We start from the raw sequence: 23,139 nt of genomic DNA, 5'->3' as shown, positions 1-23,139 counted from the left end.
GGAATCCACCGTACGAAAGTGCAGCAGGAGAGGCCGTTTTAGAGGGGGTAAGCCAGGTTTCAGTGATGCCGAGGAAGGAAAGCTTGTTAGTGATGAAGAGACTGTGAATGTAGGAAAGTTTGTTGAAGATGGAACGAGCGTTCCATAGAGCTCCTGTAAGAGGGACTGGGGAAGCAGGGGTTGGGTGGATGGGTATAAGGTTAGAAGGGTTAGGAGAGTTTGGGATAGATCGTGGGTAGGAGATGGAAGTGATTGTAGGGAAGAGGTGAGGAGGGCCAGGATTTGGAGAGATGTCGCAGGCAGTGAGGAGGAGCAGAGAAAGTGTTAGTAGGTGGGAGCAGGAGAGGGCTTGAGGTGGCTGTCTGTGTTTGGAGACAAAGGATTGTATGTTGAGGAATAACTCTGAGGAAGAGGTGATATGGGTGGGGAGGATGGAGGGAGAGATGAATAGTTTGTTACTAGGTTTAGGGATTAGTGGTATTTGTAAAAAGTGAAGGATTAAGGGGGTGAGAGTGAAAAAAAAAACACAAACATTGTTTACTGTGACTTAATATCCAGTTACCTTCTGTTCACTTCAGGTTCAATTCAGGATTAATTCATATTTTTCACACTTAAGCAATGGACACACTTAAGGTGATGGGCACAGAATAAAGTCTAACAGATTCCTAGCCCAAAATATATTTGTAACAGAATGCATTCAGCTGTGAACCAGAGGGGAGTGGTCTGTGCTCATCTTGATCAGCTGATTAAGGCTGAAACAGATGCTGGATAGTCAAAGGCTAAGTAAACAAGGTCATAAATGAAAGTGGGGGGTAGCTGGTGTTACTTGAAAAACATACCATTAGTATGTAGGAGCAGAGAGGTAGAGAGAAATTTGCAAGGAAATCAGGATGGGAAAGCTGAGTCACGTAGCATTAGTATATAGGAGCAGAGAGGGAGAGAGAAATCTGCATGGAAATCAGGATGGGAAAGCTGAGTCACGTACCTGTAAGAGGAATGGATAAACAGATGCTGATTAGAGTGTGATGGTGGCAGATAGGGTACAGTCTGCATGCATCATATTATTTAGGATTAATTCATATTACTCACACTTAAGCAATGGACACACTTAAGGTGATGGACACAGACTCATTACATTGGAGACACTGGGGCTGGAGCATAAACAACACATAAGAGATACTGGGGCTGGTGCATATATATCACAAAGGAGACACTGGGGCTGGTGCTTATATATCACAAAGGAGAAACTTGGGCTGGTGGATATACATCATATAGGAGACACTGTCTCTGGAACATATACATCATATGGGAGACACTGGGGCTGCTTATATATATCTTATAGGAAACACTGAGGCTGCTGTACAAAAACCTCATAGAAGACAGTGAGACTAATTATACATCAGATAGGAGACACTGAGACTGCTGTATACATCACATAGAAGACAATGGAGCTGGTGCATATGCATCAAATGGGAGACACTGGGACTGGAACATATACATCACATAGGAGACACTGGGGCTGGAGCATAAATAACACAGGAGACATTGAGGCTGGTATATATATATCACATAGGAAACACTTTCTTTGGAGCATATACTGTACACCACATAGGATACACCGGGGCTGGAGCATATACATTACATAGGAGATACTGTGACTACTGCCTTCACCACCAGGACAGGAGCATAGAGTATGCTAACTCTGCCCAGAAAGAACATCCTCACGCTGGCACTGGCCAGCATCAAGATGTAATCCTTCATTGTATGCATACGTGTGTGTGCTCTCAGTGTAAGTAGTTTTGCAAGCATTGTGGTCCCCTAGAATATGCCCAGGGGCCGGAGTGAATTACTTTGTGGGTCATAAACCCAACTGATTTAAGGGATGTTCACATATATACACTTACCTTGTATGCCAGGAAAATTCCCATCCTTCTAACTAAATATATTCATTCACCAGATGGAGGTCAAAAGATTGATTTTTTTTTCTTCAATTTTGATGGTTTATTTCATTCCAATTATTTTTTCTGTTTACAGTCTCTATTCAATATAAATATATATGGTAAAAAAGATAAAACAGTGTGGTAAAAGTTTTTTTTTTTTTTACAAAAGGATAGATATAATGAACAATGTATCCAACTATACGAGTGTTTGTAGAATCCTCTCCTTGAATACTAACCAACAGTTACAAAGAAAAATCAAGACATTTAAGTCCCTCCTTTAGGCAAACTGCATGATTTTCCCAGAAAATTCAGGGAGGTTGCAAGTATAAAGCAAAGGTAGAGTCAGGAGCCATCACCTCTCCTGACATATTTGTGTTAGTAAATCGTTAAGAGGCATTTACCCTGCAAGATAATGGTGAATGAGCATTGTTAAAAACGATTATCTTGCTATGTAAACAGATAGTTGATAACCTGATGAACGAGCAAAATGCTCGTTCATTGGGTGGAATGATCTTTTGTGCTGCACAAAAGATCATCGTTCTCGGTGGTACATTTTCCTGTGTAAACAGGAATCTCATTGCCGAAAACCATGGCAGCCTATACGCACTGAGTGATCTGGTATAGATCCCTCAGTGTGCATAAATTACTGTAGTCTGCCATTAAAAAAAATATTAACCAAAAGATAGCAGAGCTGATGCATCTATATCTGTACGGTTCCTGTGTTAGTCCTCCTCAAACTGTATGAGTAAGCTTACATGAAACTTTTTATGACGAAATTAATTAATTTTAAAGAGGTTGTCCACTACTATAAACAATGCCCCCATTGATTTAAACTTTGGAAAGAAGTTTTTTTCTAATTACCTTCTGTTGTTATAAGTGCCTGGTGAGCTGCACTATTGCTGACTGCTCACCAGGCATCACGTGACTCCGGCTGCAGCCTGCTCTGACATCCACTGATGTCACGTCAAGTTCTGGGAACCCAGAGGCGTAACCCAGAGGCACGCACCCCCCTGATTGATGGGCTGTGGGCGGCATTTCACCACACGTCACAACCCAGCATGCGCTTTCCCTCTCCTTTGCGTTCATTGGCTTCTAGCGTGCGCTGGATGCTGGGCTGTGGCGTGAGGTGAAACGCCAGCTAGAGCCCATCAATCAGGGGGGTGCATGTCACTGGGTCATGCCTCTGGGTTCCCGGAACTTGACGTGACACAAGGCTGCAGCCGGGGTCAAAGCAGCAATTTTTTTGCACAATGGGAGGCTGTATAAAAATGATGTGACTTTTGTTCAATGTGGGGTGTGGCGATCCTCACTTATCAAATTTATGACAATTGGTGGCATTCCTTATGCCACAAACCTTACTCCAGTCACTGACTGGAATCACTCCTAATGAATTGGACACCTCGCACTGCATCTCAACCCTCTCATCTAGACCAGTGTGAAAAATGACAGTCTTGATCAATCCGGGCCTCTGATTTAAGCCATTTTCACACGTTCAGGATTGGTCAGTATTTTACAACAGTATTTGTAGCCAGGAGTGGGTGAAAAATGCAAAAGTGGTGACGTGTTTCTATTATACTTTTCCTGATTTTTCGACTCCTGATTTTGACTTACAAATACCGATGTCAAATACTGACCAAATACTGAACATTTGAACATGGCCGTAGATTGAGGAAATACAGGTAGTAGAGAGTGGACAAGCATTGTACCCATAATAAGTAAGAGAAAAGTAACCAGCTCACCCTCCAGCAACTTGATTAGTCTAGGAGCTCGCAATCAGCGCTTGCCAGGCACTCAGATACAACGAAGTAGGAGAAGCAGATTCAGCTCACCAGACATCAAGGTGAGTAAAAACTTGAAATTTATTTAGTCCAATGTTAAAATCAGGAAAATCTTGTCCATAATCCATTACCAGATGCATTTTGAACAACACATGTTCTTAAACTTGGTATAATTATTATACATTTATACCAAGTTTAAGAACATGTGTTGTTCGAAAAGCTTCTGGTAAATCGGCACCTTATCCCATGCCCCCCCCCCCCATTTCCTACACATGGATTATGGACAGCATGTACTGATGCATTTGCACAAGATTTTCCTGATTTTAACATTGGACTAAATAAATTTCACGTTTTTACTTACCTTGATGTCCAGTGAGCTGGATCTGCTTCTCCTACTTCATTGTACCCGTAACCCTTTAACAGCCCAATCCATCACTACAGGTAAATATAGACATGAACATCTAAAGTAGTGTTAGAACACTTGACCCTGAACCATTGAACTTGCTCTACTCATGAGATTACTCTTGCAGACAGCAGCTTTACAGCTTTTGTAGTGCGATGTGCTGAAGTCTTGCCAAAAATAGAAGTTAAACAGTGAAACATAGAAACTCAAACATTGTCTGCTGATGAATATGACACCACACAACATAAAAATGTGTCAATGTAAATTCCTTATGATGGTGACTGGTCTGCGGAGACTTGGTGACTTACTGTGCTATCCATCAAGTATAACCAGATAACTAAAGCGCTGAGTTGTGCATTTTTCTCTGTGATCTGTTATTTATAGAAAGATTTTGTGGAAGCATTTTGATTGTTACAACTTTCTGCTTTTCACATTTTATATTTTTAATTATTGTGGTGCATTAATACCAAGATACTTTAATAGTATGGTTTCAGCCAGTAGCGTAGCTGCCGGGGGGAGGGGCAGAGGATGCACTCACTCTGGGCTCTGCACTCAGAGGGGCCTACTCAGAGCTACGCCACCCTTAACTGTATCAGCGTGCGCAGCACGCCGATAAAGTTAAGCCCCACTGTAGAGCAAAGAGTGCCTCCCTGCACTTCCGTTCTCTGTTCTGAAGACCGCAGTTTGCTTTAAGCCTGTGGTCTGTGGTCTACAGAGCAGTTGAGGTGCCAACGCACACGCAGGACGCTTTGAAATTCTGTGCGTGCATCGGCGTTGGTCAGCCTGAGCCTTGCTGGTGGAGTCGTCAAGATCCCTAATTAGGAGAGTATATAATGTTCTTTTCCTTTAATTAAAACTTATGGGGGCATCATAAAAAACGGGGGACCCTGAAACAGTGGGGAGCCCTCATACATTACAGGGAATATTGTGGGGGTCCTTATAAAATGTGAGGCCCATTATACAGTGTGGGGGCTAATGTGTGGCCCATTATACAGTGTGGGAGCTAATGTGTGGCCCATTATACAGTGTGGGAGCTAATGTGGGGGCCATTATACAGTTTGGGACTTACTGCGGGACCCATTATACAGTTTTGGGGCTAATGCGGGGGCAATCATACAGTTTGGGGGATAATGCGTGGGCCATTATACAGTTTGGGGTTTACTGTGGGGGCCATTAAACAGCGTGGGAGCTAATTCGAGGGCCATTATACAGTTTGAGGGCTAGTGTGTGGACTACTGCGGAGGCCATTATACTGTGTGTGGGCCATTAAACAGTTTGGGGCCATTATACAGTGGGAGGGTTTCTGTGGGGGTCATTACACTATGTTTTTGGGGAGCAGTGGAGACATCACACTATGTATAGTGGAGTTGTTGGGGTATCATACTATGTATAGAGGAGCTGTAGGCCCACCATACTGTGTATAGGGGAGCTGTTGGGACATCATACGCTGTATAAAGAAGCTGTGGGCCCACCATTCTCTGTATAGGGGAGCTATGGGGGCATTATATTGTGTATAAGGGAGATGTTGGCCCCTCAAGCTGTGTATAGAGGAGCTGTACATTGGGGCACTCAGTGGACATTATTAAATTTTAAGTGGGCACTTGAGATATATTATTGTTATAGGGACACTCAGAGTATTGTGGCCATCAAAGGGGCAAACTGTGGACACTTTATTCTAGGGAAAAGGAGGCATTATTACTATATAAGGGGCACAGTGGTGGGCATTATTATGTGGTGCACTAAGAAGAGCACTGTTCTTGTGCCAAACAGAAGGTGCAGTAATAGGGACACATACACATATGACAGCAGTGGCTCGGTATTAAGGTATCAGTAGGATGAGGCATTTGTGCGGGTTGGGAAAAGATGTGGACGGTGCTGGAAATGTGAGAAGACAAATGTGTTTCTGTTGTAATCGCTGCAGGCGAGTCGTGGCTAGAAGAAGTTGTCTTGTTGGTCTGGGCCAAAAGGAAAAGACGTGAAAAATGAACGACTCCATCAAAAAGAACGTTATCTGTAAGTCACTATATCTAAATATACTGTAATCACTTGTATGTTCTGCAACACTGGTATCTACCACTACATGTCATCACATGGTGGTAATATTGGTGTGCCAACATAGTTGTAATCAAGGTTACCGGTTTAGGGCCTAATAAGTTGTTTCACCCCCACCCCCGCTTTGCCGAGCTGAACCCTTAGCTATGCCGCTAGCTTCAGCATATTTGTGAAATGTAAGAAACATTTTACAGTTTTCCTTTTATCGGACACTTTTCAGTTTGATGGTGTGATCTAAATAATCATGCAAATAATCTAACTTGGAGAAGGATAACACATAGATGTCTACAAATTTTGCCAGCATATACTGTAGCAACATAATAATTAAAGAACACCTTTCACTTCTTATTTTTTTTATTTTTAACTGCCTACTGTTGAGATATGGGTTTCTGAATTTCACATTTATATTCCTGAAGGGGATGATGAAAAATAAGGAAAATCGCTGAAAATATATAGCGGTAACACTAACATGACTTAGAAAATGGAAAAGATAACCTGACAAAGCCAATGTATGCAGCGCTGCATGTTTTTTTGTCCACCTCCTCTTCTCCAGATGTGGTTGGATAATTTGCTTCCATTTTTTTGTTCATGGATTAATGTCAATATAATTTACAGCCTATCTTCTGCTTATTTTCTTTACATGCATGGTTATCTTTCTATTTTTCGATACATGTTACTGTTACCGCTGTATATTTTCAGCTGTTTTTTTTTCTTATTTTTCATCATTCACTTGAGGCATATAAACATTACACACGATAGAAGCCCATTAATTTAAGATTTTTGTATTTGTTTTACATTATTATTCACTATTGGGGGTATTGTCTTTATTCGTGTGTGTTCCAATTTTATATCTGGATTTATTAGTTTGGTGTGAGGTCTTGGTTTATCCTTGCTCATTATCTTGAGCTTTGATATGTTTTCATATGCACCCTTGATGTTTTTTAACTGTGTTAACCACTGTGTTCTATTTGTTATTTTTTTCATAATAAACTTTTATTTTTGGATGTGCAGACCTTTTTTGCATTTACTTGTTCTTTTCCATTGATTGTTTCTATATGCTTGACTGTAGCTCATAACATATTATTAGTTGTGCCATCACATTTTTTCTCACATCAGTTTCACCAGATCAAACAGAAAAAAGCACGTTTTGACATTCTTGATGGGCTTTTTTTCCCCTGTATGACACTTCCTTCTTATGATTGGGTAGCACCATGCAGGGGAAAAATAAACACTCCCAGAGATGAATCTCTGTTACTGTCCTATTGATAGAAGGGAACATTTTCATATAGAGGACACCAAAATTCAGAAGCCTATATCTCCACAGCAAAGTATAAATGAAAAAAATAAAAATAAAAAACTGTTTTAATCAGCTATTCAGCTACTTTATGAGGAAATATGTAGTTACAAATAAATAAAGTAGTGAAATGTCCTCTTTAAGTATATGAGGAAGACAATACAAATCAATAAATGTACAAACACAAATGGTGGGAGAAGGACCAAAATGGACCTACAATTAGATATATTAACAGGCACCACAATTTTATCAGGAAGCGAACTGAAGAGATGGAGTTATTCTGATGGGCACAAATGTCTAATGTTGAAAGGAAAAAGGTGAGAATGTCTGGATACAACCTGAGGACAGAAAGGAAACGCAGTGTGCATGAAGAAGCACAGCAAAACTGTGGATATAAGATAGAAGAAAGACTATAGAGAAAAGAGGAGGGGCAGTCTAGGAGAGGGAGAAGACCTAAATATGTAAATTAATTACATTAAGACATAATTGGGCTTTTAACAAATTTCACATATTAAATCTGCACATAAGACTAAATAGCTCTGCTTTACATTTTTTAGATTGATTTTCAATTCATTTTTCAGTTCAACCAAAATAGTGGATTTCCCCCAGTATTATAATTTTTACTTTGATTTTGCAAGATTTTGACTCCACTATGAGATTTCCTTCATCAACTGTGAGGGGAAGAGCTGATTCTATATAGAATTTGAACATTAATTGGAGTTTTGTGTTCAGATTTGCCCAGGATGAACATATTTCATTTTGGAAATTTGGTGGTTCATTGAACACAATAGGGTAATTGATTTACCTATTGTTTATAATAAATTTGCCACAAGTGTCTTACCAACCTGGTGAATAAATTGAGAATGCAATTTGCCGCCAGTAATCTACCTGAAGTTTACTTCATACAATAAGTTTTATTATCAGTCATGGGGCTGAGCTGAGTTTACATTTGTGTGATCAAGCTGTTGCTCAACAGACACCAACTGCATCCTGCTGACCCCTTTGACACATTGAGAGTGAAAAACTAAGGCACATAATTCTTTTATACATGACTTATGTGTATTTAAATACATAGGACTGACCAATTGATTTAAAATTTACAGGATGCTAGTTCAGCGACCATATCTTTAGTCGGTGTCTGCTGGACCAGAGCCCTGTGAATCTCCTCCTACTCTCCGGCATCGCCAGAACCTCTTATTAGGCCCAGTGCAGTGTGACATCATTGCTTTGGAGAGATGCACTCATTACATTATGTCGGTCCTGATAATCAGAAAAGGCGCCAGGGATGCCAGCAGATAGGAAGAGGTTTGAAGGGCTCTTGTCCAGTGGCCACAGACTACCGACATGGCTGCCTGAATAAGGTCCAGAGCATCTTTTTACTCAATCTACTAACCAAAATAATGTTTTTCCAAAATAAAAAAGTGTAGAAGATAAACTGTGGATATCCCAGAAACTACATAAATAAATTAATTATCATGATTATTAATGCAATTCAACTAATTGTGCATCTTTTCCTAGGTGTTGAGTGGGGTTTGCATTACCCAGAGGCGAATGGACAATACCAATCTCCAATCAACATAAATTCAAGAGAAGCTCTATATGACCCTTCATTGCTAGAAGTGAAACTGTCTCCAAACTATGTTGTTTGTCGAGATTGTGATGTCATTAATGACGGTCATGTGGTGCAGATCCTCCTAAAGTCAAAATCAGGTATGTTCCAAAAACATTTTAAAGTCATATGTATAACCTAGCTGGAGGGGAGGGTGAACTAACAACCGGACTAGAGTATGAAGAGATGTTAGAAGAGAAAATGGTTTGTTTACGTACAAGAGTATGCCTTTATTTGTCAATATGTGACAGAATAGATATGTTTTCTTTGTACTTTAGTTGCTTAAAGACCAAAATAAACTAAAATTAAAATGCACATAAGTCTTTGTCGTAATCTAATTCCTGTGGCAACTAAATTCCAATATTTATGTATAAATTATGATATTGAATTGAAATTTTGAATTTCAATTTTTGAAATTCAAGTAATATATAACCAAACATATGAAAAGAAAGCAAACAGATTGTACATATACTATTGCATGATGCCATTAGGGGAAATTTACTAAAAGTGTCCAACTTTTAGACAGCGTAAACTTAGACTAGACAGTCCTACAATTCCCCAAATTTATCAAAGTGTTTGATTAAGATGGTGCATTTTTAGATTGGTCAGCTCTTAGATTTTGTTGCATTTTTAGTTTAAAGAGGTTGTCCCATAAGCAAAGTAAATTGTAATCAATATATCTTTGAATAAAAATAAGTTCTACAAATTGAACGTGTTAAAAAAATGTTCCTGTGCTGAGATAATCTTATACATGTTCCCCTGCTGTGTACTGTGTAATGGCTGTGTCTGCCTGTAATATACTCAATGTTAAAGTCTTAGACAACTCCCACTAGTAACATTGACTCTGGGGGACCACTGTTCAGCTATAGGGCAGTTTGTTAAAGGTTGTTAAAGATTATGTCTTTGTCTGTTGTGGTAAAGCGACTTGCTCGGCTCTCCAGAGGCAGACAAAGGACACACGGTTCGGGTAAACTTCCTGCGGGGTTTATTGTGCAGCATAAACTCCGGCAGAGTCTCATAAAATTAATAAACAGGCCCTCTCTGGGTTAACGGGAAAACAAAAGAGAAAGTACAACAGAATCTATTGGCAAGCAAGGTTCGGCCTGCTCCATGTAGCACAGTGTAGTCTCAGCAACACCAGTCCTCTGGTGTTGCTCTCTGGCTTCAGCCCCAACACAGCCTGGATCCTTCCCTCTCCAGACCACACACTACTCAGAGAAAAAAAACTGGCTGAATATTTAAACCTTGTTCAGCCACACCCTGAGGGGAGGTAGGGAAATGGCCTCCCACCCTCTTTGCCATTCCCATAAAACCACACCCTTTAATAGAGTTAACCCCCAGCATGTAACATGCTGGAAGAAATTTATTAGGTTTTAGTTCACACAGGAAAGCAACCTCAGTGACACATACCTCCCCTCGTATATCATACCAGTGACTCTGTCACACTGTACAATACGAATCATGCGCATTGTGCCAACTACTGCTCAAATTCGGTGGTGGGGACAAACCTCTGCACAGTGACCCATCAGCAGATTCACCTGTTTCCTTGTGGGCCATTACAAGCCTGTGGCTATGGCTAAATGGATGCCAATCATTCCTCACTGCTGTTTTGTCACACACAATCTCTGTACAGTATATTCAGAGTTGTTTGGCTTTTTCTCTCTATTTCCATTGCTAATCTGTGACATCATTTCACTAAACAGATTAATAGTTGGATGCCCCAAATAGTTGCTGTGCTGTATTTCCTACCCTGGCTTTTATACAGGTTATGATGGTATAGCTGTACTATGTGTTGTACTATACTATGTGATAGCTGCCATCCACCATGGTTCTTATGGAAATAATTTATTTTTTTACCAGGGTGACTTAGGGTCCACTGTGACCTTTACTGTCTATACATATCTTGCCTTTGAGTGTTACCTTTGATATTCTGTGGCTACTTTTGTCCTCATATCTTTGAGGTGATTCCTTTGTCATATATATCTTTTTTACATACATTTCTTGTAGGCTCATCTGGCATTTTCTCCATGTGTTTGTGTATTCTGACATTTATTATGTTTTTAATGATACCTAACAATAACTATACATATGTTTTTTTATTGAACATATGATTATTTTCCGGCACGTTGGTTTAGTTTTGTTTTTTTCAATATTTATACATGTGCACGTGGATCAACTTTTTGCCCTGGGCTACTGCCTGTTGGTCCATAGTCTTCTGCATTATGTAAAATAGAGGCAGCCATATTCAATCACTCATGCAAATCGAATCGAAAATTGTTTAAAGTCCCTGAGTCCAGTGCATTTCCCAAAATTTGACATAAATTTGATTCACATCGAATCAATTCACTGATCTCTAATAGTCATTAGTAATAAAGGAATTGTACTGTCTTTCAATAGAAGCATTAGTTATTGCAAAGTACAAATCTAGATTAGTAACCTTCTTAAGTTATTTTTCTGCTGTACATGAGAATATAGTCCAGTTCTTTGCTAAAGTTTTCTTAACAAACAAGCTTTTGCATAGTCTAACCCTTATCAACTTGATGAATTGAATGCTTAGTATTCATAGCAACAACCGGCCGGCACTAAACACTCCTTTGTTGTAATGCTGAGAAGGACGTTGTATGCCAGCTGAAATTCAGAGACATTCTTTCCCTTTATGAATAAGAATAAAAAAGTTCAATATGAAAGCTGTTTTGCATAGACAGACCCCACATTGCCCTCCATAAAACTTTGCATTCATTTTTCTAGTAAATTAAAAATAATGTTCTAAAAAGTCATGCAATTCTATTCCCATATGTTTTACATATAAAAATAAAGAATACTGTGTATATATAATACATTGTCATCGAGTGCTCACTACTAGTGTTGAGCGAGCATGCTCGACACTGCTCGTTACTCGCCCGAGCATCACGCTACTCGGGATGTTCGGCGAGCACTGAACATTTCTGGGTTACTCGGGCGGGAGCTCGGGTTTCCGCCCTGCACGTTTGGCGCTCTTTACAGAGCCAATGAACATGCAGGGATTGCCAGCCAGTCACTGTAATGTCGCAGCCATGTTGTTTGTGGGCATTACAGTGATTGGCTGGCCGCACAGCGTCACCTCGAGTATTTAAAACTGCGCCGCCGTCTTGGACACAGTCTCTCCAGATCAGCCAGTGTAGGGTCAGTACTGCTGAGTTAGGGAGAGATATATAGTGCGAAATAGGTAGTGTAGGGTCTCTACAGCCTGCCAAATCAAACAAACAGTCCTTCTTAGGACTAATATCCATCCCAGATATCAGGCAGGCAGGCAGGCTGTATAGGAGACGCAGTGGTTATACCAGCAAACGCTGCATTACAGTCCTGTGTGCTCCTGTTTGTCAAGTTGCTAGACTTATCACCCCGGTCTCAGAGGCCAAATGCGCGCCTTATTAACCTTTTGATATTTCCTCGCCCCCCAAAAAAATTGAGTGTGTCTGTGACTGTTCAGACACCAATATATCTGTATAAAAGAGTCTGGTGTAGGCCAGAAAAATAGAACTGTGGTTTTGCAGTTCCATGGGTCAAATCTCTGTATTATCCTGTTTTTGGCATTTTTTGCCGTAAAAAAAACTGCAATAGTGTCTCCCTGACAGGTCAGACACCAATATATCTGTTTAAAAGTGTCTGGTGTACGCCACATAACTATAACTGTGGTTTTGCAGTTCCATGGGTCAAATCTCTGCATTATCCTGTTTTTGGCATTTTTTGCCGTAAAACAAAACTGTAATAGTGTCTCCCTGACTGGTCAGACACCAATATATCTGTTTAAAAGAGTCTGGTGTATGCCACATAACTATAACTGTGGTTTTGCAGTTCCACGGGTCAAATCTCTGTATTATCCTGCTTTTGGCATTTTTTGCTGTAAAGAAAAACTGTAATAGTGTCTCCCTGACTGGTCAGACACCAATATATCTGTTTAAAAGAGTCTGGTGTAGGCTAAAAAAATAGAACTGTGGTTTTGCAGTTCCACGGGTCAAATCTCTGTATTATCCTGTTTTTGGCATTTTTAGCCATAGAAAAAAACTGTAATAGTGTCTCCCTGACTGTTCAGACACCAATATATCTGTTTAAAAGATTCTGGTGTACACCACATAACTATAACTGTGGTTTTGCAGTTCCATGGGTCAAATCTCTGTATTATCCTGCTTTTGGCATGTTTTGCCGTAAAAAAAAACTGTAATAGTGTCTCCCTGACTGGTCAGACACCAATATATCTGTTTAAAAGATTCTGGTGTACGCCACATAACTATAACTGTGGTTTTGCAGTTTTACGGGTCAAATCTCTGCATTATCCTGTTTTTGGCATTTTTTGTCGTAAAAAAAACCTGTAATAGTGTCTCCCTGACTGGTCAGACACCAATATATCTATTTAAAAGAGTCTGGTGTATGCCACATAACTATAGCTGTGGTTTTGCAGTTCCATGGGTCAAATCTCTGTATTATCCTGCTTTTGGCATGTTTTGCCGTAAAAAAAACTGTAATAGTGTCTCCCTGACTGGTCAGACTCCAATATATCTGTTTAAAAGTTTCTGGTGTATGCCACATAACTATAACTGTGGTTTTGCAGTTCCACGGGTAAAATCTCTGTATTATCCTGCTTTTGGCATTTTTTGCTGTAAAAAAAAACTGAAATAGTGTCTCCCTGACTGGTCAGACACCAATATATTTGTTTAATTGAGTCTGGTGTAGGCCAGAAAAATAGAACTGTGGTTCTGCAGTTCCACAGGTCAAATCTCTGTATTATCCTGTTTTTGGCATTTTTTGCTGTAAAAAAAACTGTAATAGTGTCTCCCTGACTGGTCCGACATCAATATATGTTTAAAAGAGTCTGGTGTACGCCACATAACTATAACTGTGATTTTGCAGTTTTACGGGTCAAATCTCTGCATTATCCTGTTTTTGGCATTTTTTGCCGTAAAAAAAAACTGTAATAGTGTCTCCCTGACTATTCAGACATCAATATATCTGTTTAAAAGAGTCTGGTGTCCGCCACATAACTATAACTGTGGTTTTGCAGTTCCACAAGTCAAATCTCTGTATTATCCTGCTTTTGGCATTTTTTGCTGTAAAAAAACCTGTAATAGTGTCTCTCTGATTGTTCAGACGCCAATATATCTGTTTAAAAGAGTCTGGTGTAGGCCAGAAAAATAGAACTGTGGTTTTGCAGTTCCACTGGTCAAATCTCTGTATTTTCCTGTTTTTGGCATTTTTTGCCGTAAAAAAAAACTGTAATAGTGTCTCCCTGACTGGTCAGACACCAATATATCTGTTTAAAAGAGTCTGGTGTGCGCCACATAACTATAACTGTTGTTTTGCATTTCCACAGGTCAAATCTCTGTATTATCCAATTTTGGGTCTTTTTTACATAGAAAAAACAGTATGAGTGTGTCGCTGACTGTTCAGCCCCAAATATATCTATTTAAAAAAGTCTAGTATACGCCAGTAAATTAGAACTGTGGTTTTGCAGTTCCACGGTTCAAATCTCGGTATTATCCAGCTTTTGGCCTGTTTTAAGTAAAAAAAAACAGTAATAGTGTTTCCCTGTCTGTTCAGTCACAAATATATCTGTTTAAAAGATTCTGGTGTAGGCCAGACAAATAGAACTGTGGATTTCCTCTTCCACGGTTCTAATCTCCTTTCTATTACCCTTTTTCCATTAATAGTGCGAGTGTAAGCTATTTTACTTCATTTATAATGGGCAAGGCGCGTGGCAAGGGATGTGGAACTGGACGTTCTGGTGATGGTGCGGGTAGAGGACGGGGCCGTGGCCAAGGTGAAAATGTGCCACAACCAACAGCCACATCTTCTCGCTCCCACTTCTTGACCAAATTACTAGGGAAGCACACTACAACACCAGTATTGCAAACTGATCAGTGTGAACAGGTTATTCATTGGATAGCAGATAATACTTCCAGTTACCTGGGCACCACCACCTCCGGTCTGTCTTCCACACAGTCAAGTTTTAGTAGCCGTGAGTCTCGACCGCATACTCCTCCTCACCCTGATGCTCCTTCCTCCCACCATGCCGAGTGTCATCAGACAGCAACTGATCCCACACTTGGACACTCTGAAGAGCTGTTCACTGGTCCATTTCCATATTTGTGCCCCTCGCCTGTTCTGCTTGAAGTCGTGGAAGAGGAGATCCCATGTAGCGATGCCCAAATATTTGAGCAGCCACGGCCACAGGAAGTCGACGCTGGCAATTTGTCACAAGAGGTGGACGATGACGAGACACAATTGCCACGAAGTGAGGAGAAGGATCGTGGTGCGCAAGTGGAAGAGGAGGAGGTGGTGGATGATCTAGTAACTGACCCAACGTGGCAGGAGGACACCCAGAGTGAGGCCAACAGCACACAGGGGGAGGGAGGCAGAGTACCCCAACAGGCAGGAAGAAGCAGTGTGGTGGCTGCAAACAGAAGGCGGGCAACAGTTCCCCGTAACACCAACACGAGGGACATTACCAGTACAACCGGTAGGTCTTCCAGAGTCTGGAATTTTTTTAAAGACTCTGCTGATAACCCCAAAAAGGCCATTTGTACCACCTGCCATGCCAGCATCAGCAGGGGTGACAAAACTACCAGCCTGACCACCAACAACATGATCAGGCACATGGCAGCAAAGCACCCGACTTTGTGGGGCGAACCCCAAGGTCCACGACCAGTGTCAGCGGGTGTCACCACTGCTTCTTCCGCTGTTGTGCATGTGATAGAACCCCTGTTGTGTGTCCATACTACATGCAAAGACGCCCCCTCCTCTCAGTCTTCACTTGTTATGGCAGTTTCTCAAGAAACAGCATCAACGTCCACGTCCACGTCCCACCGCAGCGTTCAATTGTCCATATCCCAGAGCTTTGAACGAAAGCGCAAATTCGCAGCCAGCGCCCCACAGGCCACAGTCCTAAATTCGCACATTTCATGACTGCTTGCGTTGTAAATGCTGCCTTTTAGGCTGGTGGAGACGGAAACCTTCCGCAACCTTATGGCGGTGGCCGTCCCTCGGTACTCGGACCCCAGCCGACACTATTTTGCCCGGTGTGCCATCCCCGCACTACACAAGCACGTGTCCCAAAACATCTGCCGTGCCCTCAACAACGCAGTTACTGGGAGAGTCAACCTGACAACGGACATATGGACAAGTGCTTGTGGCCAGGGATGGTACATCTCCCTGACGGCACACTGGGTAAACATAGTGGAAGCCGGGACCCAGTCGGACCTTAGGACAGAACAAATCCTCCCCACACCGAGGATTGCGGGCCCTATGTCAGTCAGAGTTGCCCCCACAGTGTACCGCTCCTGCGCATCATCCTCCTCCTCATGTTCAGCCTCCATCTCAGATATCACCACATCAGTTACAAGCTGGAAGCACTGCAGTACTGCCTCAGCCAAGTGGCAACAGGCTGTACTGAAACTCATAAGCTTAGGTGATAAACCTCACACTGCTTGTGAGTTGTGGACAGCTGTGAAAGAGCAGGCAGATCTGTGGCTGAGACCGCTGAACCTACATCCAGGCATGGTCGTGTGTGACAATGGCCGTAACCTTGTGGCGGCTCTGAGGCGAGGCTAGATCACACACGTACCATGCCTGGCTCATGTGCTTAACCTCGTGGTTCAGCGGTTTCTTAAATCGTACCCCGAGTTGCCAGATTTGCTCGTCAAAGTACGCGGCCTGTCAGCTCATTTTCGGAAGTCGGCTGCAGCTTCCGCCGCCCTTGCTGTGTTGCAGCAGCGTTTGCAGCTTCTGTCACACCGACTGGTGAGTGATGTCCCCACACGTTGGAACTCTACCCTCCACATGTTGCAAAGGATTTGTGAGCAGAAGAGACCAGTTGTGGAGTACCAGCTGCAACTAGGCCTTCGATATTCAGGTCAGACTCCACACATAAGACCTCAGAAGTGGACCTGGAGGAGTCCACCAAGATGGTGAGTGGCGATGACGCCATCATTAGTGTCAGCATCCCACTTGTCTGTCTTTTGCAACGCTCTCTGCAGAGAATTAAAGAGGAGGCATTGCAGCCAGAGTATGATGAGATGGATCAAGGAGCCGTAGCGGGCGATTACACACAGCCCAGCCTCATTTCATCCCAACGTACATTGGGGGACAATGAGGGAGAGGAGGAGGAGGAAGAACAGGAGCTGGTATCATGCGCTGTAGACGGTAGTACCTGTACAACTGTCATACCATCGGTTCAGCGTAGGTGGCCTGATGACAGGGGGGAGGAGGAGGAGGAGGAGAGCATGGTTAGTCGTCATCTTGGTGAGGACACGGAAGTCTTGCCAATTACCAGTCTGGCACTCATGGCTGACTTTATGTTACGCTGCCTTAACCGTGACCCTTGCGTTTTCAAAATGTTGGGTGACAGTCATTACTGGTTGGTGACACTTTTAGACCCCCGCTACAAGGAGAACTTTCACTCTCTTATTCCTGGGGTGGAGAGGTCTACAAAAATGGGGCAGTACCAGAAGGCCCTTGCGGCAGAACTGTTAAAAAAATTCCCATCTGAACACGCTAGCGGCAGAGGTCACAGTTCATTGCCCAACCAAGGCATACAGGCGAGAGAGACGCAACTCCAATCCAGCAGAGACAGGGGAGGTGTATTCCCATGCACCGCTTCACACCCACACATGGGTATACGCTTCCTCATTTTGGCTGTAATTTGCTCTTCTCCTTATCCTCAGCCTCCACCGCCACTATACCACCAGGGTGACCTTGGTCCGTGTTGCCAGCATTGCAAGTTCCTCCGTCCTAATTTTTGGCAGCTTTTACTTGGAAGGCATAAGCAAAGACTATGGGAGACCCACTCCCCAATAATGGGAATCATGTTTTTATGATGCCGAACTGCATGGCTCTTCCAAGGGGCATTTAAACCGTCTTGCTAAGCTACTGCAACCTCCACGTCTCTTCCAAGGGCATTAAAACCGTCTTGTTAAGCAACTGCAACCTCCACGTCTATTCCAAGGGGCATTAAAACCGTCTTGTTAAGCTACTGCGACCTCCACCACTTTTCCCAGGGGCATTGATATTGTCTTTTTATTCCACTGCGACCTCCACATCTCTTCCAAGGGGCATTAAAACCGTCTTGTTAAGCTGCTGCAACCTCCACGTCTCTTCGAAGGGGCATTAAAACCGTCTTGTTAAGCTACTGCGACCTCCACGTCTTCTCCAAGGGGCATTAAAACCGTCTTGTTAAGCTACTGCAACCTCCACGTCTCTACCAAAGGGCATTAAAACTGTCTTGTTAAGCTACTGCTACCTCCACCACTTTTCCCAGGGGCATTGATATTGTCTTTTTATTCCACTGCGACCTCCACATCTCTTCCAAGGGGCATTAAAACCGTCTTGTTAAGCTACTGCAACCTCCACGTCTCTTCCAAGGGGCATTAAAACCGTCTTGTTAAGCTACTGCGACCTCCACGTCTCTTCCAAGGGGCATTAAAACCGTCTTGTTAAGCTACTGCAACTTCCACATCTCTTCCAAGGGGCATTAAAACCGTCTTGTTAAGCTACTGCAACCTCCATGTCTCTTCCAAGGGGCATTAAAACCGTCTTGTTAAGCTACTGCAACCTCCACGTCTCTTCCAAGGGGCATTAAAACCGTCTTGTTAAGCTACTGTGACCTCCACCACTTTTCCAAGGGGCATTGATATTGTCTTTTTATTCCACTGCGACCTCCACCATTCTTCCAAGGTGCATTAAAATCGTCTTGTTAAGCTACTGCGACCTCCACCACTTTTCCCAGGGGCATTGATATTGTCTTTTTATTCCACTGTGACCTCCACGTCTCTTCCAAGGGGCATTAAAACCGTCTTGTTAAGCTACTGCAACCTCCACGTCTCTTCCAAGGGGCATTAAAACCGTCTTGTTAAGCTACTGCGACCTCCACCACTTTTCCCAGGGGCATTAATATTGTCTTTTTATTCCACTGCGACCTCCACGTCTCTTGCAAGGTTCATTAAAACCGTCTTGTTAAGCTACTGCAACCTCCACGTCTCTTCCAAGGGGCATTAAAACCGTCTGGTTAAGCTACTGCGACCTCCACCACTTTTCCAAGGGGCATTGATATTGTCTTTTTATTCCACTGCGACCTCCACCATTCTTCCAACAGGCATTGCATTTCCTCCTAATTTTAGTCAGCTTTTGCTTTTCAATGCATAGGCGAACACTAAGGGAGACCCACTCCCCACTAATGGGTAGAAGGTTTTTAATATGCCGTAATCCACGTCTGTTTCAAGGGGCATTGCAGTTCCTCATAATTTTTGGAAAGCCTTCCATTCAATGCTTAGGCCAACAGTGCACAGGAGACCCAGCTGCTATAAATGGAAAAAACGGTTTAGTTTAGGCCCTCTGACCTCCATGTCATTTCCAAGGGGCATTGGAGTGCCTCGAAATTTTTGTTACGCATTGCACTCACTGCATGCCCTATAACTGTGTAGCCGAACCGCTCCTTTTGGTACAGAAACATATCCTACAAGACATATGTGGTTGACTGGCCTGATATTGATGTGAATGGTCCCTGTTCCTCCTGCTCTTTCTCCTTTGCCACCACCTCATCCATCATTCATCACCTGGAGCTTTGTTTTAACGGGAGTCATAGAACTGGGATAGTAGCAGGAAAACATCCAGCAATCCTCGGAGGAGGTAGGATATGCGCCAAAACACTGACCACCTCAGGCCTAGCCGCTACTACATACATGCACTTGCATTCCAAGAAAACAAAGCAGAAGCTAACTTCTATCATCATCATCATGCTCCTCACCTTGGCACTCTCAACTCCCCTGATGGAGAAGCCAGGGCCCACCGAAGGAGTCTGGTTCTCTGTCCAATGCTGCCCTAAAGCAGGCCAGGCTAAGACAAGTGTGGGGGAACTTTCAAGGAGAAATAGGGGCGGCTGGGGACCGTTTATGGACACCCGGCCGCCCCCAGGTGGCTGGGGACCGTGCGTGGACACCCGGCCGCGGGCGGCTGGGGACCGAGTATGGACACCTGGCTGCCCCCTGGCGGCTGGGAACCGAGCGTGGACACAAGTCTTTTCCCTGGAAAGGAAGTTCCTTAACATATTTCAGTTTAGTTTTTGAACGTTTTATTGTGAGCCCGTTAAAGTGGCTTAATACCTCTGACCACGTTGACAGCAGTGACCTGGGGGTCAGAAATGCTTCCTCGGGCGATGCCCATGCTGTCCCCATGTCTTTTGAGCACTGTCACTATTGTTTTGGGCACTTTTTAGGCTTTCTACACACTGCCGGAGGTGCCGCCGCAAAAATGCTCGGGTCTCCCATAGACTAACATTGGGCTCGTTGCTCGGGTCGAGCACCCGAGGATCACGGTGAGCTCGGCCTGAGCTTCGAGCACCCGAGCATTTTAGTGCTCGCTCAACACTACTCACTACCTCTTTTCACACAAGATGGAAAATGATCAGTTGCACCCTTGCAATCCACACAGTCAGTTCTTCCATCCATTGAGCCGACAAGAGTCGTATCCTCACAGTTCTGGAGGTGAATAAAAGAAAGACACAATAATATAGGACATCTTACTGGATATGTAAGAGCAAATATGCGGATAGGGGGAAAGAAGAAGGCAATAGAATGTGCATAAAATATGACTCCTATTTTGAATATTTAAAATATTAAAAAAAAATAATTCAAAACTGCTTAATGGGATTCTAGTCGCTGTCCCGTTACTTAATATTATTGGCTACTACTTAGAATTTATTGGGAGCATAAATGTAAGCCAAGTCCATGTTATCTATGTATACATATATTGCAAGAGCACCAGCACCAATAACGAGCTCATAGGAGTATGCACCTGCTCTGGTAATGTTCAGATCATGTAATATATCACTGCACACTTATGAGAGAGCACTGCATTTAATATCTCACATGGATGCCATTGTACACTGCTCAAAAAATTAAAGGGAGCACTTAAACAACAGAATATAACTCCAAGTAAATCAAACTTCTGTGAAATCAAACTGTCCACTTAGGAAGCAACGCTGATAGACAATCAATTTCACATGCTGTTGTGCAAATGGAATAGACAATAGATGGAAATTATTGGCAATTATCAAGACACCCTCAATAAAGGAGTGGTTCTGCAGGTGGGGACCACAGACCACATCTCAGTACCAATGCTTTCTGGCTGATGTTTTGGTCACTTTTGAATGTTGGTTGTGCTTTCACACTCGTGGTAGCATGAGACGGACTCTACAACTCACTGAGTTTGCTCAGGTAGTGCAGCTCATCCAGGATGGCACATCAATGCGAGCTGTGGCAAGAAGGTTTGCGGTGTCTGTCAGCGTAGTGTTCAGAGGCTGGAGGCGCTACCAGGAGACAGGCCAGTACAACAGTAGACATGGAGGGGGCTGTAGGAGGGCAACAACCCAGCAGCAGGACCGCTACCTCCTCCTTTGTGCAAAGAGGAACAGAAGATGCACTGCCAGAGCCCTGCAAAATGACCTCCAGAAGGCCACAAATGTGCATGTGTCTGCACAAACGATTAGAAACCGACTCCATGAGGGTGGTGTGAGGGCCCGACGTCCACAGATGGGGGTTGTGCTCACAGCCCAACACCGTGCAGGACGCTTGGCATTTGCCACAGAACACCAGGATTGGCAAAGTCGCCACTGGAGCCGTGTGCTCTTCACAGATGAAAGCAGGTTCACACTGAGCACATGTGACAGACGTGTCAGAGTCTGGAGACGCCGTGGAGAGTGATCTGCTGCTGCAACATCCTTCGGCATGATCGGTTTGGCAGTGGTTCAGTAATGGTATGGGGTGGCATTTCTTTGAAGGGCCGCACAGCCCTCCATGTGCTCGCCAGAGGTAGCCTGACTGCCATTAGGTACCGAGATGAGATCCTCAGACCCCTTGTGAGACCATATGCTGGTGCGGTTGGCCCTGGGTTCCATCTAATGCAGGACAATGCCAGACCTCATGTGGCTGGAGTGTGTCAGCAGTTCCTGCAAGATGAAGGCATTGAAGGTATGGACTGGCCCGCCCGTTCCCCAGACCTGAATCCGATTGAGCACATCTGGGACATCATGTCTCGTTCCATCCACCAACGTCACGTTGCACCACAGACTGTCGAGGAGTTGGTGGATGCTTTAGTCCAGGTTTGCTAGGAGATCCCACAGGAGACCATCCGCAACCTCATCAGGAGCATGCCCAGGCGTTGTAGGGATGTCATACAGGCACGTGGAGGCCACACACAATACTGAGCCTCATTTTGACTTGTTTTAAGGACATTACATCAAAGTTGGATCAGCCTGTAGTGTGTTTTTCCACTTTAATTTTGGGGGTGACTCCAAATCCAGGCCTCCATTGGTTAATAAATTTGATTTCAATTGATGATTTTTGTGTGATTTTGTTGTCAGCACATTCAACTTTGTACAGAACAAAGTATTCAATGAGAATATTTCATTCATTCAGATCTAGGATGTGTTATTTGAGTGTTCCCTTTATTTTTTTGAGCAGTGTATAAGCTGCATATTTCACTGATCAGAGCTCTGTCAGCATTCCACTTGTGTTAGCTGATTTAGTGCTGTGCGTGGGATTTGTACATTAACTCTCTGAAGGAGGCAGTAAGGTAGAGGTCAAGCTCTTTATCCCTCAATTAAGCCTGCCCTATCTTGTTTTAGATGATGCTGTCTCATTGCAGCAGGTAGGACTGGCTATCTCTTAATTAGGCTTTGCTTGTACTAAATGTCAGGACACTGATCCCAGCACGTGTTTCGCCTGGGCTACCTGCTTTTTCTAGGGACATGATCATCCGCGTCTGTGGTCTATTTAAGGGCCATATTGTGATTGACAGTTGTATCAACCAATAAATTGGCATTCCATTGTTGCAACTCTATTCTTCTACAAATGTATCAAGTATCCAAATTCAGAAACATTGATACAAAGTGTCAGTCTATGCAGAACAATAAGAAATCATGATTCACAGAAGAATCTCATATACGGAAAAATTATTACTATAAAGGCATTCAGTATAAAGAGATCTCCTCCTGAGAATTGATATGATAGTACAGCGATATGTTAAATATCAAGGAC

General features: G+C 43.1%; 1 protein-coding gene across 1 annotated transcript in view; it reads left to right on the top strand.

The window, feature by feature from the left end:
* CA8 (carbonic anhydrase 8) overlaps positions 1-23,139 on the top strand; it is a 290,402-nt gene that overhangs the window by 52,244 nt on the left and 215,019 nt on the right. Inside the window, exon 2 of the mRNA XM_073679336.1 lies at positions 8,986-9,177. Within this exon, the coding sequence (XP_073535437.1) occupies positions 8,986-9,177 (192 nt within the window). The remainder of the gene's footprint in view (positions 1-8,985; positions 9,178-23,139) is intronic.

This window comes from Phyllobates terribilis, unplaced genomic scaffold (assembly GCF_046119375.1).
Source record: "Phyllobates terribilis strain yellow unplaced genomic scaffold, ASM4611937v1 Scaffold_4__5_contigs__length_816908805, whole genome shotgun sequence".
NCBI lineage: Eukaryota > Metazoa > Chordata > Amphibia > Anura > Dendrobatidae > Phyllobates > Phyllobates terribilis.
The sequence above is the reverse complement of the archived record's forward strand: the minus strand, read 5'-3'. Positions and strand labels throughout refer to the sequence as shown.